The sequence below is a fragment of the Geotrypetes seraphini genome, chromosome 1 (genome assembly GCF_902459505.1).
Source record: "Geotrypetes seraphini chromosome 1, aGeoSer1.1, whole genome shotgun sequence".
NCBI lineage: Eukaryota > Metazoa > Chordata > Amphibia > Gymnophiona > Dermophiidae > Geotrypetes > Geotrypetes seraphini.
In genome coordinates, this window is record NC_047084.1 from 121246823 (window position 1) to 121263811 (window position 16989).

The 16989-nt window shown below is 46.7% G+C and overlaps 1 protein-coding gene across 4 annotated transcripts in view; it reads right to left on the reverse strand.

Annotated features, from left to right (window-relative positions):
• The window catches only part of LOC117357113 (tropomyosin beta chain), a 63576-nt gene extending 48609 nt beyond the window's left edge, over nucleotides 1-14967 (reverse strand). For all 4 annotated transcript variants that reach the window (XM_033937408.1, XM_033937427.1, XM_033937435.1 and 1 more), the window contains exons 1-2: nucleotides 14753-14967; nucleotides 207-332 (exon numbers count right to left, since the gene is read on the reverse strand). In XM_033937408.1, coding sequence (XP_033793299.1) covers nucleotides 207-332; nucleotides 14753-14866 — 240 coding nt within the window. In that variant the 5' untranslated portion in view covers nucleotides 14867-14967. The remainder of the gene's footprint in view (nucleotides 1-206; nucleotides 333-14752) is intronic.
• Between the last annotated feature and the right edge of the window lie 2022 nt (nucleotides 14968-16989).

A 16989-nucleotide genomic window follows, 5' to 3' on the forward strand; every position in this document is an offset into this window, starting at 1 on the left:
GGACCTAAGTTTTGCTAGTTGGAACTATCCCTACTTCAGCGTGAAAATCTAAATCAGAGATGGCAAGCTGAGGAAATCTTTGAAAGTGGCAACACTGATGGATGGCTTTATTGCCAAAGTGGGGCTGGAGTCTCAGGCTCCTGAGCTGATACCAAGTAGGCCTCACACTCAACGGTAAGTGCTAGGGCAACATAAGAGTTACTCACGTCAGTTGCCTTTTTCTCCGCCTGCTCCAGCTTCTCTTGGGCATCCTTGACAGCCTCTGAATACTTCTCCACCTCATCTTCTGTTCCCTTCATTTTCTTCTGCAAATCCATGACCTCCTCTTCGAGCTGAAGAAGGAAAAGAGAAACAAAATGAGACTGAAATTCAAGAGAAATCTTGCAAGAACCTCATTCTGTGTCCTGCCTCAAAACTGAGATCTCTCAGCAAGCGAAGGGGAGCTGCCATAATCTCCTGCTGGAGGGATCCGAATCAAAGGGGTTTTACCAAAGATACAGTATAAAAATAGGAACCTTTTTCTTGACTAAAGGAGGACATTCCTTTCTACAGGCACAATGGTAAGAAAGAAAGAAAAACTAAGCCCTAGATTCACTAAATAACAGGTTTAGCAATCGATCCGGGCACCTTTGTGGAAGGAGAGTGAGCATCCCTCCTGCCTTTTTCTTTGGGGGAGGTCTTTCCAGGCAGGAGGGAGAGCGCATCCTTCCTGCCATTTTTTGGGGGTTTGGGAGATGGGACAGTAGCTCGAGGGTGCTAGCTCAGAGGGGGGCCGGTACTGGGCAGACTTGCACAGTCTGTGTCTGTGTATGGCCGTTTGGTGGAGGATGGGCTGGGGAGGGCTTCAATGGCTGGGAGGGTGTAGATGGGCTGGAGTAAGTCTTAACAGAGATTTCGGCAGTTGGAACCCAAGCACAGTACAGGGTAAAGCTTTGGATTCTTGCCCAGAAATAGCTAAGAAGAAAAAATTTAAAAATTTAAATTGAATCAGGTTGGGCAGACTGGATGGACCATTCAGGTCGTTATCTGCCGTCATCTACTATGTTACTATGTTAATGAGATAGATGGTGTGTGTTTAAGTCTTATTTATTTTATTTTAAGAATTTCTATACTGTTTAAGGCCTAAACGGTTTACATAGTGTTACATATATATTACTGTAAAAAAATAAAATAAAATGGGTAAACATAAATAAGCGAATTCTAGGGAAATCAGCAATAAAAAAATCAAAGCCCAAAAGGCCTGTACAGACAAGTGTTAAAGAGGTTCTCAAAAGCCAGCAATTATGAGGCATTTACTATTTGCCTTTTTCACCACATATCCGAATTTGACTCACGAGTGAGTTCCACAGTTTAACCCCGGCACAACTGAAAGTCATTGCGCTGGTCTCAGCATATTTAGGGTTAACATTTGCCTTTAATAAGGCTGAATTCTCAGAGCGTAGGGATCGATTTGGTAGATAGTCAGTCATCTTGCTCTTAAATAATTCAGGTATCGTACTGTACAAGAATTGGTGACAAATCATCACTACTTTATACTGAATTCTGAATGTTGGAGATAAGGTGTAATGTGAATGTATTTTGACGTTCCAACATCTGTTCCATTTAAAAAAAGCTGCTTTCCCTGTCACTACTGGTAAGGCTCTGCGCATGTCTCAATAGCTCACTGAGCGACTGAGTCGGGGGATTTGCGGGCAAACTTAATAGTGAATCAATCGCTGTTGGAAAATTGGCCAACAGAGATTGAGTCACTATTGTTAGTGAATCTAGCCCTAAGATAAGGAACATGAAATCAGCAACAGAATGTGCTACTAGTCGAGTCTCTTTCATTTGAAAGGAAACTCTACAATGATAGGGCATAAGATGAAGTTAAGAGTTGGTAGGCTCCAGAGTAATCTGAGGAAAGGGTGGTAGATGCATAGAACAATCTCCTGGAAGAGGTGGTGGAAACAGAGACTGTGTCTGAATTCAAGAGGGCCTGGGATCTCTCGGAGAGAGAAAGAGATCATGGTTACTGCGGATGGGCAGACTGGATGGGCCATTTGGACTTTATCTGCCGTCATGTTTCTAGGGCTGGAGGTGTGATATGTGTTATATTAGGACTGGAGGGTGTGATGTCTTGCCACCATGGCTGAGACCAAGCTCCTTATCTTTCCACCTAAAGCCGTCTTTCCTCTTCCCCCTGTCTCTATTTGTGTGAACAACGCCCTCATCCTGCCAGTCTCGTCGGCTCGCAACCTTGGGGTAATCTATGATTCATCTCCTTCTCTTCACATCTGCCAAAACCTGTTGTTTATTTCTCTACAATAATCGCTATAATCAGCCCCTTCCTTTCTGAGCTCACTGCCAAGACCCTCATCCATAGCCTCATCACCTCTCGCCTAGACTACTGCAATCTGTTTTTCACTGGCCTTCCACTAAACCATCTCTCTCTCCTTCAATCTGCTGCATGCCTCATATTCCACCACACTACACTTCATTGACTCCCTATCCTTTTCCACATTCGCCTCTAACTGTCCTACATGAGTATTCGCTCCAGAGCTCGTCAGTCTCTTTCCTTTCACATCTCTCCCCTCTCCCCACACTCCCCCTTGAGCACACCACTCATCAGATAAGTCTCTCTTATCTGTACCCTTCTCCTCTATAGCTATCTCCAGACTCCGTCCCTTCAACCCTGCTGCACCGCATGCCTGGAACAAACTGTCTGACTCGGTACGTTAAGCTCCATCTCTAGCAGTCTTCAAATCCAGACACAAAGCCCACTTCTTTGAAACTGCATCAATTCCAAACTCCAGCACCAATAGCTGTCTTATCATTCCCTCTGTAGTTCCCCTACCTGAGCACTTTGTATTGATGCCCCTTCTTGTCCAGTTTGTCCTGACTAGATTGTAAGCTCTTTGGAGAAAATTAAAGAGTCATGGGATAGGTGGCAAAGTTCAGTTGTGGATTAGGAATTGGTTATCAAATAGAAAACAGAGGGTAGGGTTAAATGGTCATTTTCTCAATGGAGGAGAGTAAACAGTGGAGTGCCACAGGGGTCTGTACTGGGACCGGTGTTATTTGACTTATTTATAAACGATCTGGAAACTGGAACAACGAGTGCTATTCAACTTAATTATAAATGATCTGGAAATTTGAACGTCAAATTTAGAGATGGCACTACACTGTCCAAATGGCAAACTGTACAACATGCCTGGTCCTTTTTCAAGGGCATGGTGAGCGAGGCACAAAATATATATATCCCCAGGTTCAGAAAGGGGTGCAAAAAGAGTCGAACAAAAGACCCAGCGTGGATAACCAAAATAGTGAAGGAAGCAATAGGCAATAAGAAAAATTCATTCAGGAAGTGGAAAAAGGACAAAACTGAGGGGAACTGGAAAGAGCACAGGAAAAATCAAAAAGAATGTCACCGTGTGGTTCGAAAAGCCAAAAGAGAGTACGAAGAGAGGCTAGCCAGGGAAGCATGAAACTTCAAACCGTTCTTTAAATATGTTAAAGGGAAGGAGCCAGCTAGGGAGGAGGTAGGACCACTGGACGACGGAGACAGGAAGGGAGTGGTGAAGGAGGAGAAAGAAGTGGCAGAAAGGCTTAACATGTTCTTTTCGTCTGTATTTACAAATGAGGACACATCAAACATACCGGAACCTGAGCAATTCTTTCATGGAAGTCAAGCAGAAAAATTAACATCCATAAAAGTGAACCTTGAAGACGTACGCAGGCAGATAGAAAAACTAAAAACTGACAAATCCCCGGGTTCGGACGGAATACATCCAAGGGTTCTGAAGGAATTAAAGGAGGAGATAGCGGAACTACTACAGCAAATTTGCAACCTATCCCTGAAAACAGGCGTGATCCCGGAGGATTGGAAGATAGCCAACGTTACGCCCATCTTTAAAAAGGGATCAAGAGGTGACCCTGGAAACTACAGACCGGTGAGTCTGACCTCGGTTCCGGGAAAAATGGCGGAAGCTCTGATAAAAGAAAACATCGATGAACATTTCGAAAGGAACGAACTTCTGATAACCAGCCAACATGGTTTCTGCAAGGGGAAATCGTGCCTAACGAACTTATTGCACTTCTTCGAGGGAGTTAACAAACAAATGGACAGAGGAGACCCCATAGACATCATATATCTAGATTTCCAAAAAGCCTTTGACAAGGTACCCCATGAACGTCTACTCCGGAAACTGAAGAACCATGGGCTGGAAGGAGATGTACATAGATGGATCAGAAACTGGTTGGAAGCTAGGAAGCAGAGGGTAGGAGTGAAAGGCCACTACTCGGACTGGAGGAGGGTCACGAGTGGTGTACCGCAAGGCTCGGTGCTCGGGCCGCTGATATTTAATATATTCATAAATGATCTAGAAACAGGGACAAAGTGTGAGATAATAAAATTTGCAGACGACACCAAACTATTTAGTGGTGCTCGGACTATAGAGGACTGCGAAGAATTGCAAAGGGACTTGAACAAGCTAGGGGAATGGGCGACGAGGTGGCAGATGAAGTTCAACGTTGAGAAATGTAAAGTATTACATATGGGAAGCAGAAACTTGAGGTACAACTATACGATGGGAGGGATATTATTGAATGAGAGTACACAGGAAAGGGACTTGGGGGTAATAGTGGACATGACAATGAAGCCGATGGCACAGTGCGCAGCGGCCGCTAAGAGAGCGAATAGAATGCTTGGTATAATCAAGAAGGGTATTGCGACCAGAACGAAAGAAGTTATCCTGCCGTTGTATCGGGCGATGGTGCGTCCGCATCTGGAGTACTGCGTCCAATTTTGGTCGCCGTACCTTAAGAGGGATATGGCGTTACTCGAAAGGGTTCAGAGGAGAGCGACATGTCTGATAAAAGGTATGGAAAACCTTTCATATGCTGAGAGATTGGAGAAACTGGGACTCTTTTCCCTGGAGAAGAGGAGACTTAGAGGGGATATGATAGAGACTTACAAGATCATGAAGGGCATAGAGAGAGTGGAGAGGGACAGATTCTTCAAACTTTCAAAAAATAAAAGAACAAGAGGGCACTCGGAAAAGTTGAAAGGGAACAGATTCAAAATGAATGCTAGGAAGTTCTTCTTTACCCAACGTGTGGTGGACACCTGGAATGCGCTTCCAGAGGACATAATAGGGCAGAGTACGGTAATAGGGTTTAAGAAAGGATTGGACAATTACCTACTGGAAAAGGGGATAGAGGGGTATAGATAGAGGATTACTGCACAGGTTCTGGACCTGTTGAGCCACCACGAGAGCAGACTGCTGGGCATGATGGACCTCAGGTCTGACCCAGCAGAGGCATTGCTTATGTTCTTATGGGTGTCATCATAGACAATACAATGAAACCTTCTGCCCAATGTGCGGAGGTGGCCAAAAATGCAAACAGGATACTAGGAATTATTAAAAAAGGGATGGTTACCAAGACTAAGAATGTTATAATGCCCCTGTATCGCTCAATGGTGTGACCTCATGTGGAGTATTGCGTTTAATTCTGGTCTCCTTATCTCAAGAAAGATATAGCAGCGCTAGAAAAGATTCAAAGAAGAGCAACCAAGATGTTAAAGAGGATGGAACTCCTCTCGTATGAGGAAATATTAAAAAGGTTAGGGCTCTTCAGCTTGGAAAAGAGACGGCTGAGGGGAGATATGATTGAAGTCTACAAAATCCTGAGTGGAGTAGAACTGGTACAAGTGGATCGATTTTTCACTCCATCAAAAATTACAAAGACTAGGGGACACTTGATGAAGTTATAAGGAAATACTTTTAAAACCAATAAGAGGAAATTTTTTTCACTCAGAGAATAGTTACCAGAGAACTTGTGGTTGTGGTAAGAGCAGATAGTTGCCAGAGAACGCGTTGCCAGAGGCTGTGGTAAGAGCAGATAGCGGGGCTGGTTTTAAGAAAGTTTCCTGGAGGAAAAGTCCATAGTCTGTTATTGAGAAAGACATGGGGGAAGCTACTGTTTGCCCTGGATCAGTAGCATGGAATATTGCTACTCCTTGGGTTTTTGCCAGGAACCAGTGATCTGGATTGTCATCCAAATGGCCCATCCGCAGTAACCATTATTTCTTCTCTCTCCAAGAGATCCTACGTGCCTATCCCAGGCTCTTTTGAATTCAGACACAGTCTCTGTCTCCACCACTTCTTCTCGGAGACTGTTCCATGCATCTACCACCCTTTCTGTAAAATAGTATTTCCTTAGATTACTCTGGAGCTTAACTTCATCCTATGTCCTCTCATTGCAGTTTCCTTCCAACTGAAAGTGACTCGAATCATGTGCATTACATCATGTAGGTATTTAAACGTCTCTATCATATCTCCCCTCTCCCACCTTTCCTTCAAAGTATACAGATTGAGATCTTTAAGTCTGTTCCCATACGCCTTACCACGAAGACCACACACCATTTTAGTAGCCTTCCTCTGGACCAACTCCATCCTTTTTATATCTTTTTGAAGGAGCGGCCTCCAGAATTGTACACAATATTCTAAATGAGGTCTCATCAAAGCCTTATACAGGGACATTAATACCTCCTTTTTCCTACTGGCCATACCTCTCCCTATGCAACCCAGCATCCTTCTAGCTTTTGCTGTCACCTTTTCAACCTTAAGATCATCACCTACAATCACACCCAAGTCCCGCTCTTCTGTCGTGAACATAAGAACGGGATACTGGGTTTGATGGACCATTAGTCTGACCCTTTAAGGCTATTCTTATGTTCCTGCAGGAGGGACTGGGCATCCCTCCTGTCGGTGATGTATGGGGGGATGGGCTGCCCTTGGCTACTGTAACTTGGGATCCCATAAAAATATATCCAAAAGATTAAGAATAATACAAAACACATCGGTCCGTCTGATCTTCGGTCGAACGTAAGGAAGTTCTTCTTCACCCAGAGAGTGGTGGAGAGCTTCCGGAGTCTGTTGTAGGGGAAAACACCCTCCAGGGTTTCAAGACTAAGCTGGACAAGTTCCTGCTAAACTGGAACGTACACAGGTAAGGTTAGACTCAGTTAGGGCACTGATCTTTGACCTAAGGGCCGCCGTGGGAGCTGGGCACGATGGACCACTGGTCTGATCCAGCAGCGGCAATTCTTATGTTCTTATAACCATGTTAGCCCTTATTATCAACAGCTACATTGGTTGCTGTTTAAGTTTGGTTGCATTTGCTTTAAAGCATTATTCGGTTTGGACCCAGTTTACCTTTTCTCTCATTTTGAATTTTACTCAAAAAATTATCTGTTTGCTTATCCGACACTAAAATCTTGTCGTTTTAAGAGATTTTTAGAAAAAACATTTGCATTCCAGGCAGGTAAAATGAATACCTGGTTGAGTTCTATTATTCCTCAAGCTCAGTCTTATTATTCTTTCAGAAAGTTGCTAAAAAATTACCTGTTTGATAAATTTGTAACCTGATAATCCTTTTCAATTGTTGAATTTCCATGATATTTGTATTTTCACCGATTGTACAGTCCTCTTTGATGTGAACCACCTAGAACTATGTGGTATGGTGGTATACAAGAATAAAGTTATTATTATTATTATTATCTCGGTAGGGAGATCCTTTGCATTTTGCTGGCTAACATTGTACGTGTCTACTGCGGGCCTAAGGAGGCGCGTACAGCTGTCTAGGTCCGCCTAAGACTACTTCCAGGCCAAGCCACGCCCATGCCTAGCCTTAGGCAGGCTTGCGTGCCTCCCTAGGCTCCTGGAGGTGCCTCCAATGTAGGCGGCCTGCCTCGGGAGGGTTTGTTGGCTGGTTAGGTAGCAGTTGGCTGCCTACAATCGGGAGGTCGTTTATAGAATTTGACTCTAAATAACTAAGTGGCTTAAATGCACAGGAAGCGAGTGTCTTTCAATTGAAAAGCAGTTCTGGAATGAGAGGGCACAGCATGAAGTTTAAAGGGGACAGATTCGGAAGTAACCTGAGGAAATACTTCCTCAGAGAATGGTGAATTCATAAAATAGTCTCCCGGAGGTGGAGAAGAAAACTGTAGCTGAACTCAAAAAAGCTTGGGACAAGCATATTGAATCTCTCAGGGAGAGGAAGGGATAGTCGATGTCATGGATGGACAGACTAGATAAGCCACTCAGCCTTGCCCTTTGCTATACAGATAGATACAGGTTCCTTCCCTCACTTCCCTCCTCCCCCCCCAAAAAAAAAAAAATTATGCTCCTCCAGTAGATAGACAGGGGCAAAGAAGTTAAATGCATTTTCAGACCAGTGGAGAGTAGAGGAGTCGCCTACTAAGCAGGGTGAAAACCATGGAAACCAGGGTTCAAATCCCCCCCTGTGATTTTGGGTAAGTCACTTAAGCCTCCATTGTCTCAATTACAAACGTAGATTGTGAGTCCTCTGGGGCAGGGAACTCCCTTCTGTTCCTGACCAAAGGTGTGAGCTAAATCCCTTCCCTCTGTCTCTCTCTTGCTGTGTGCTGGGATCTTGGACTTCTCTGTGTCTTCCTATGGCGGGCTTTACCTTTCTCTCATTGCTTCAAGTTGGAGAGTTTGGGTTCTCGGATCCCTAACCTGCCTCTTTTCAGCTGTGGCCAGGGGTCTTTGACTTTCATAGTCAGAGGTCAGTGACCTTGTCAGGGTGTCTCTGACCACCTTCCCTCCTCTCTCTGTCTCCTGTAAGAGGTTACTAGTGGATTAGTTACTCAGCAGCTCAAATCCCTTCAGCTGTTTGGAAACGAGACAAGAATTCCTGTCTATGGTGGGCACAGAAGCAGCTCAGCCACATTCCCCCTCCCTGATCAGTCCTACCCCCACATTTTGAGTTCTTTTACCATAAATGTTTCCTGGAGAGGGCTGGAAATTTCAGGGTGGCCTTTATTTTAATAGCCAGGTTTGGCAAGGAGCCAGCAAGCTGCAAGATGAGAATGAAGGCCCATATATAGCAGAGTTTAGGAGGGTGACCCTATTCCAGGAGGGCTGAGGGGAGACAGAACTGTCTCTGCTCAGCACAGCAGAGACTTTCTGTGATATGAGACCTCTGCGGAGAGTCAGAGATTGTATCTCTGGAGCCCCTCACATCACTTGGAGAGGTTTCATATCACAGAAAGAGACTGCCTCTCTCAATGTCTAGGAGGTCTCATGTCACAGAAAGATCTCTGGGGCACTGTCATGTCATAGGAAGAGACAGCCTCTGAATCACTGCAGAGGTTTCATGACACAAGAACAAATTGTTTTGCTGAATCTCTGGGGCACTCTCACTACATAGGAAGAGACTGCTTCTCTGAGGCCTCTCACACAAAGAAAGTGAATCTCTTCAAAGCTCGAACTTCACGGAAAGAGACTGCATCTCTGTCTCTCTGGAGAGGTCTCTTGTGATAGGAAGTGACTGATTCTTTGCATCTCCAGGGCACTCACATCACAGAAAGAGACCATCTCTGAGACTTTCACCTCACTGAAAGAGATTGCAATTGTGGATCTCAAGGGAGGTCTCGTATGATAGGACGATCTGTTTCTCTGAATCTCTGGGTACTCTCATGTCATAGGAAGAGACTGCCTCTTGAGATCAATGGGGAGGTCTGATGTTACAGGAAGAGACTTTTTGTTAACCTCTAGGGCACTCATGTTGTAGAAAGAGACTGCCTCTATGAATCACTGGGACTGTCTCATATCACAGGAAGAGACTTTCTCTGAATCTCAGGAGCACTCTCACACCACATAAAGAGACTGCACCTCTGAAGCCTTTCAACTTATATAGACTGCATCTCTGGGGCACTCTCATCTCACAGGAAGAGACTGCATCTCTAGAGCCTTTTGCCTCATAGAGAGAGATTGAATCAGAAAGAGATTGAATCTCTGGATTTCTGGGGAGGACTCATGTCTCACATCACAGAGAGAGATTGCATCTCTTGATCTCTGGAGCACTCTCATCTCACATGAAGAGACTGCATCTCTAAAGCCTTTCTTCTCACAAAGACTGCATCTCTTGGCCTTTTTGCCTCACAGAAAGAAACTGCAACTCTGGATCTCTAGGGAGGTCTCATGTCTCACATCACAGGAAGAGACTGCATTCCTAAGGTCTTTCACTTCACAAAGAATGCATCTCTAGGGCACTTGCATATCACAGGAAGAGACTACATATCTAAGGCCTTTCACCTCATAGAAAGAGACTGCAACTTTGGATCTCTGGAGAGGTCCTATGTAATAGGAAGTGACTGCTTCTCTGCATCTCTGGGACATTCTCACATCACAAGAAGAGACTGCTTTTCTAGATCTCTGGAGCACTCTCATCTTACAGGAAGAGACTCCATCTCTAGGGCCTTTCACTTCACAGAGACTTCATCTCTGGGGCACTCTCATCTCACAGGAAGAGATTGTGTCTCTAGGGCCTTTTGCATCATAGAGATTGCAACTTTGGCTCTCTGGAGAGGTCTTGTGTAATAGGAAGCGACTGCTTCTCTGCATCTCTGGGGCATTCTCACATCACAGGAAAAGACTGCATCTCTAGATCTCTGGAGTACTCTCATCTCACAGGAAGAGATTGCATCTCTAGGGCCTTTCACCTCACAGAGACTTCATCACTGGGCACTCTCATCTCACAGAAAGATACTGCATCCCTAGGGCCTTTTTCCTCACAGAAAGAGACTGCATTGTTGGATCTCTGGAGAGGTCTCATGTTATGGAAAGAGACTGCATCTCTGGGGTCTTTTGTCTCATAGAAAGAGATTGCATCTTTGGATCTCTGGAGAGGTCTCATATTATAGGATGAGACTGCTTCTCAGCATCTCTGGGACATTCTCACATCAGGAAGAGACTGCATATCTAGACCTCTGGGGCACTCTCATCTCAGAGACTGCATCTCTGGAGCACTCTCATTTCAGAGGAAGAGACTACATATCTAAGGTCTTTCACCTCACAAAGACTGCATATCTCGGGCACTCAAATCTCACAGGAAGAGACTGTATCTCTAGGGCCTTTCACCTCACAGAAACTGCATCTCTGGGGCACTCATCTTTCAGGAAGAGACTGCATATCTAGACCTTTGGGGCACTCTCATCTCACAGGAAGAGACTGCACCTTTAGGACCTTTCACCTCAAAGAAAAAGACTGCATTGTTGGATCTCTGGAGAGGTCTCATGTTATAGAAAGAGACTGCATCTCTGGGGCATTCTTGCATGACAGGAAAAGACTGCATCACTAGGGCCTTTTGCCTCACAGAGACACTCTCATCTCTCAGGAAGAGACTGCATCTCTAGGGCCTTTTGCCTCACAGAAAGAGATTGGATCTCTGGGGAGGTCTTGTGTGATAGGAAGAGACTGCTTCTCTATATTTCTGGGGCATTCTTACATCCCGGGAAGGGGCTGCTTCACTGAGGTGCTGCAACCTTACATGAAGAGACTGCTTCTCCAGGACACTGTCACCTCACAGGAGGGACTGTTCTTTGTTGCTGACATTTTCTTCTTCCTCACAGCTGTTTGGCGCATTTACTGCTGGAGTCTGCATTACTTTCGGGTGACATTACAGCGCTCTTTTTACTGACTGATTTCATGTCTGTAAATAAAGCCTGAGTGAGGGGCCCTGTATCTCCAGTGCTGGGGGGCAGGGCTTGAAAACTAGGGACCACGTCTCAGTAAAAGAAGGCTGGACTGTTGGCAGAATCCATTTTCCTGACGTGGTGACCCCTCTGCCCTGTCCCCTGCATTCCAGAAGTTTCTAAACTGCACAGCTGAAGCTAACATACCCCTTATAGAAACAGATTATATAGAGGCATTCCTATTGATAGTAAAGGTGCAAATCTGGGATGGATGAGAATCCACCGGGACATGAAGGGAAGAAAGGACCGGGCTGAGCAGTGCATCAAAACCCGATACAGAACCGTTATGGATTGGACTGGACTTGATAGACCGCTAGGACCAATGTATTTAGTGGTTTATGAGATTACAGTATAGTTACAATGGAAGATGTTTTAAACTAGTACAGGGCTGACTTTAAACCTAAGGGTGACAGATTTGTTTTCTATTTACTTTGAATTTAGGTACAGTAAGTTCTTCTTCACACATCACCAATATTGTTTAAGGGTTTTCTCCTTTAACTTGATCTGATTTTCTTGCATTGAGCAGGAGTGTCCCAGGTAATCACAGCGACTGGCTGTGAAGCATTTTGTACTGTCCTGTTCTGCAGTTGTCGCTGGATGCGAGGTGCTCATGGCAAAAGAACTGTGTTACACAAAAGAAAAACTCATCTGCTGGAGAGAGATGAACACTGCTGAGTGAGAAATCCACCAGGAGTGGAGAAGCTGCGCTTACCTGAGACACTCCTCTTCCCACAAATCTAAAAAGCTCAGTAAAGGAGAAAGATGAAGCCCAGGTATCATTAATCCAAGTGTCGTGTCTGTCGCAGTGTGGGGGAAGAAAAGATCCGCAAGTACCAAAAAAGCCATCAGAGACTGAGAAAAGGTGGAGAAAAAGAATCTGCACGTTACAAACTCTGAAAGAAGGCGCTCTGGCCCAAGAGACACGCATTAGTAGTGATCCTGAGCCACCAGATCACCTCTGGCCCAGGAGTGAGGTGCACTGGGAGAGGTTACCCCAAGAAAAACTTTGATAGCTCAGGCCTCTCCTGAGCCCTGTTTCCCCAGACCGAATGGGCTGGGGTGGAGTGCCAGAAACCATTGCTTTTTCACCTTAGCAATTCAGGTTGCAGTAATTATATTTCATCTAACTGGCTGAAGTGCCTAGGCGCTGGCTTTGTGTTTACAAATTAAGAATTTGAGCTTGGACTCCAGGGAAGAATCATTTAAATTATCTTCTTTCTTTGTCTGTCTTGAACAAATCGTAAGCTCTGTGCAGTAGGGATTTCTTTATTCCGTCTCTGTGTTTAGTGTCACATCTTTATCTAGTAGCACTATGGAAACAATAAACTATTATCCCTAAACCATTCATGCCCCTGTAGTTATATAGCAAGATCCTGGGACTTGGATTGGGGGTCAAAAAGCACAGGTTCAGGGTTCAGAGGCCTTTGAGCCTAGGAAGCACAAGTGAAAAGGTCCTGGGGCTGAGATCTTGGGAAACATAAGTCAGCGGATCCTAAAGGAAAATAATTTGGGGTGCCCAGGCCAGGGGTGGGGGGAGGGGGGGGCGTCTGGGGCAGAAAGCCTAGGCAGCACAGGTGAGCTGATCCTGGGTTTTCAGTCCCAGGTCCAGGATGGAGGAACATTGTTAAAGAGATCAAGGATAATTTTTGCGGATAAAGGTGAGGCAGTTGATATTGTATATTTGGATTTCCAAAAGGCATTTGACAAAGTACCTCATGGAAGACTTCCGAGGCAATTAGAGATTCAAGGGATATGAGGGAATGTCCTATAATGGATTAAGAACTGGTTGAAAGACAGAAAACAGAGAGTAGGTTTAAATGGTCAATATTCTCAATGGAGAAGGGTAAATAGTGGGGTTCCCCGGGGTCTGTGCTGGGACCAACGCTTGTTAACATATGACCTAGAGATGGGATTAATTAGTGAGATAATTAAATTTTCTGATGACACAAAAGTTGTTCAAAATTGTTAAATTGCAAGAGGACCTTGTGAGACTGGGATTCTGGGCTTCAAAATGGCAGATGACGTTTGATGTGAGCAAGTGCAAAGTGATGCACGTGGGAAAGAGAAACTTGAACTATACCTATGAGATGCTGGGTTCTGTGTTCGGAGTCAATGCCCAGGAAAAGGATCTAGGTGTCATTGTTGAAGCTACGTTGAAACCCTCAGCTCAATGTGCAGCGGCAGCTAAGAAAGCAAAGATGAAATTGTTATAATGCCCTTGTATCACTCTATGGTACAGCCGCACCAGTTCTGGTCGCCATATCTCAAAAAAGAGGAGAGACTAAAGCAGCTGGGGCTCTTCAGCTTGGAGAAGAGACAGCTCAGGGGTGATATGATAGAGGTGGCGTGGAAAGGGTAGAGGTGAATCGCTTGTTCACTCTTTCCAAAAATACTAGGACTAGGGGACACGCGATGAAGCTACTAAGGAGTAGATTTCAAACAAACCAGGTATTTCTTCACACAACGTGGAATTCAACTCTGGAATTTGTTGCTAGAGAATGTGGTGAAATCAGTTAGCTTAACAGGGTTTTAAAAAGGCTTGGATAATTTCCTAAAAGAGAAGTCCACAGGCCCTTATTGAGATGAACATTGGGAAATCCACCGCTTATTCCTAGGATAAGCAACATAAAATCCATTTCGCTACTTGGGATCTTGCCAGGTACTTGGGACCTGGGTGGGCCACTGTTGGAAACAGTCGGTCTGTCCCAGGATGGCAATTGCTATGTTGGATAAGGAAGGGGCAGTCATAGTGTTTGACTATCCCGGTGCTGGGTTGCTTTGAAGGGAGGGGAGGGGGCTTGGGATGATCTCAAGGCTTGTGGCCTGGTGAAGGGAGGGGGCAGTCACTGCTTGTGTGGTTGGTGGGTGGTCCTGGATACTTTTACTGCTGGATTGGGGTACGGGAGGTGGAGCTGCTGCTGAATTGGTCGCAGGGGAGGGAGTGCCCTGTATGGGGAGAGAGAGTTCCAGTGATTTCGTATGGGGGGAGGGGAGTGCTAAATTGATCCATGACCATCTTGGCTCTAAGGGGGGGGGAGGGAGTGTTTCCCTGTCTGTAGTGATTGAGAGAAGGAATCAGTGCTGTTTTGAGGGGTGGGAGTGGGGGTGTTCCCGGTTCAGTACTGATTTCAGGGCTCTTGTAATGCAGGATCAGGGGGTGGAGGTGGGGGGGGGGAAGGAGCTCTCCCTATGTCCGCATTATGGGGTTACCTGCTTGCAGCGGTCCTCCGCCTGCTTCTTGTCCCCCTCTGCTTGCTCAGCTCGGTCGATGGCATTTTCCTTGTCCAGCTTCAGCATCTGCATCTTCTTCTTGATGGCTTCCATGGCTGCGGCTGTGCCCGGGCACCGGAGGGACAGGAGAGGACAGGAGAGACCGATCAGAGGCTGTGCCACTGCCCCGGAGACCCTGGCAGCACCCTATAAAGCAGGGAGGGTCCGGAGCCCGGCTCGGTCCCTCCCCCACCCTCTGACTGCACCTTGTAGGGAAAGGATCGCAGCCGGGCTGGAGGAGGAGGAGGAGGGACAGCTCCAATCACCTTAACTGCTTGACTGCACTGCAGCCCGGATGAAAGCACAGACCACACAAAGAAAGGAAGGCAGGGACAACTCCCCCCTCACAGCACCCTCAGCCCGGATGAAAGCACAAACCAGAGAAACTCCCCCAGATGGGACTCCTAGCCTGAGACTGCACCTCAGCCCGGATGAAAGCACAAAGAAAAGTAAACTAAAGAAACTCCCTCTGCAAGAGGAGACTCTCGCTGCACTGCAGCCCAGAAGAAAGCACAAACCACCTCATCCATACAGAGCTCTCAGCCTGAGACTGCACTGCAACCCGGATGAAAACACAGACCACACAAAGGAAGATAGGGAACCCCCTCCCCCAGTCAGCACTCTCAGCCTAAGACTGCACTGCAACCCGGATGAAAACACAGACCACATAGAGGAAGATAGGGAACCCCCTCCCCCAGGCAGCACTCTCAGCCTAAGACTGCACTGCAACCCGGATGAAAACACAAACCACACAAAGGAAGATAGGGAACCCCCTCCCCCAGGCAGCACTCTCAGCCTAAGACTGCACTGCAACCCGGATGAAAACACAAACCACACAAAGGAAGATAGGGAACCCCCTCCCCCAGGCAGCACTCTAAGCCTGAGACTGCACTGCAACCGGGATGAAAACACAGACCACACAAAGGAAGATAGGGAACCCCCTCCCCCAGGCAGCACTCTTAGCCTGAGACTGCACTGCAACCCGGATGAAAGCACAGACTACACAAAGGAAGATAGGGAACCCCCTCCCCCAGGCAGCACTCTCAGCCTAAGACTGCACTGCAACCCGGATGAAAACACAGACCACATAGAGGAAGATAGGGAACCCCCTCCCCCAGGCAGCACTCTTAGCCTGAGACTGCACTGCAACCCGGATGAAAACACAAACCACACAAAGGAAGATAGGGAACCCCCTCCCCCAGGCAGCACTCTAAGCCTGAGACTGCACTGCAACCGGGATGAAAACACAGACCACACAAAGGAAGATAGAGAACCCCCTCCCCCAGGCAGCACTCTTAGCCTGAGAATGTACTGCAACCTGGATGAAAACACAGACCACACAAAGGAAGATAGGGAACCCCCTCACCCAGGCAGCACTCTGAGCCTGAGACTGCACTGCAACCCGGATGAAAGCACAGACTACACAAAGGAAGATAGGGAACCCCCTCCCCCAGGCAGCACTCTCAACCTAAGACTGCACTGCAACCCGGATGAAAACACAGACCACATAGAGGAAGATAGGGAACCCCCTCCCCCAGGCAGCACTCTTAGCCTGAGACTGCACTGCAACCCGGATGAAAACACAAACCACACAAAGGAAGATAGGGAACCCCCTCCCCCAGGCAGCACTCTAAGCCTGAGACTGCACTGCAACCGGGATGAAAACACAGACCACACAAAGGAAGATAGGGAACCCCCTCCCCCAGGCAGCACTTTTAGCCTGAGACTGCACTGCAACCCGGATGAAAACACAGACCATACAAAGGAAGACAGGGAACCCCCTCCCCCAGGCAGCACTCTGAGCCTGAGACTGCACTGCAACCCGGATGAAAGCACAGACCACACAAAGGAAGATAGGAAAACTGCTCCCCCAGGCAGCACTCTCAGCCTGAGACTGCACTGCAACCCGGATGAAAACACAGACCACATAGAGGAAGATAGGGAACCCCCTCCCCCAGGCAGCACTCTCAGCCTGAGACTGCACTGCAACCCGGATGAAAACACAGACCATACAAAGGAAGACAGGGAACCCTCTCCTCCAGGCAGCACTCTCAGCCTGAGACTGCACTGCAACCTGGATGAAAACACAGACCACACAAAGGAAGACAGGGAACCCCCTCCCCCAGGCAGCAATCTGAGCCTGAGACTGCACTGCAACCCGGATGAAAGCACAGACC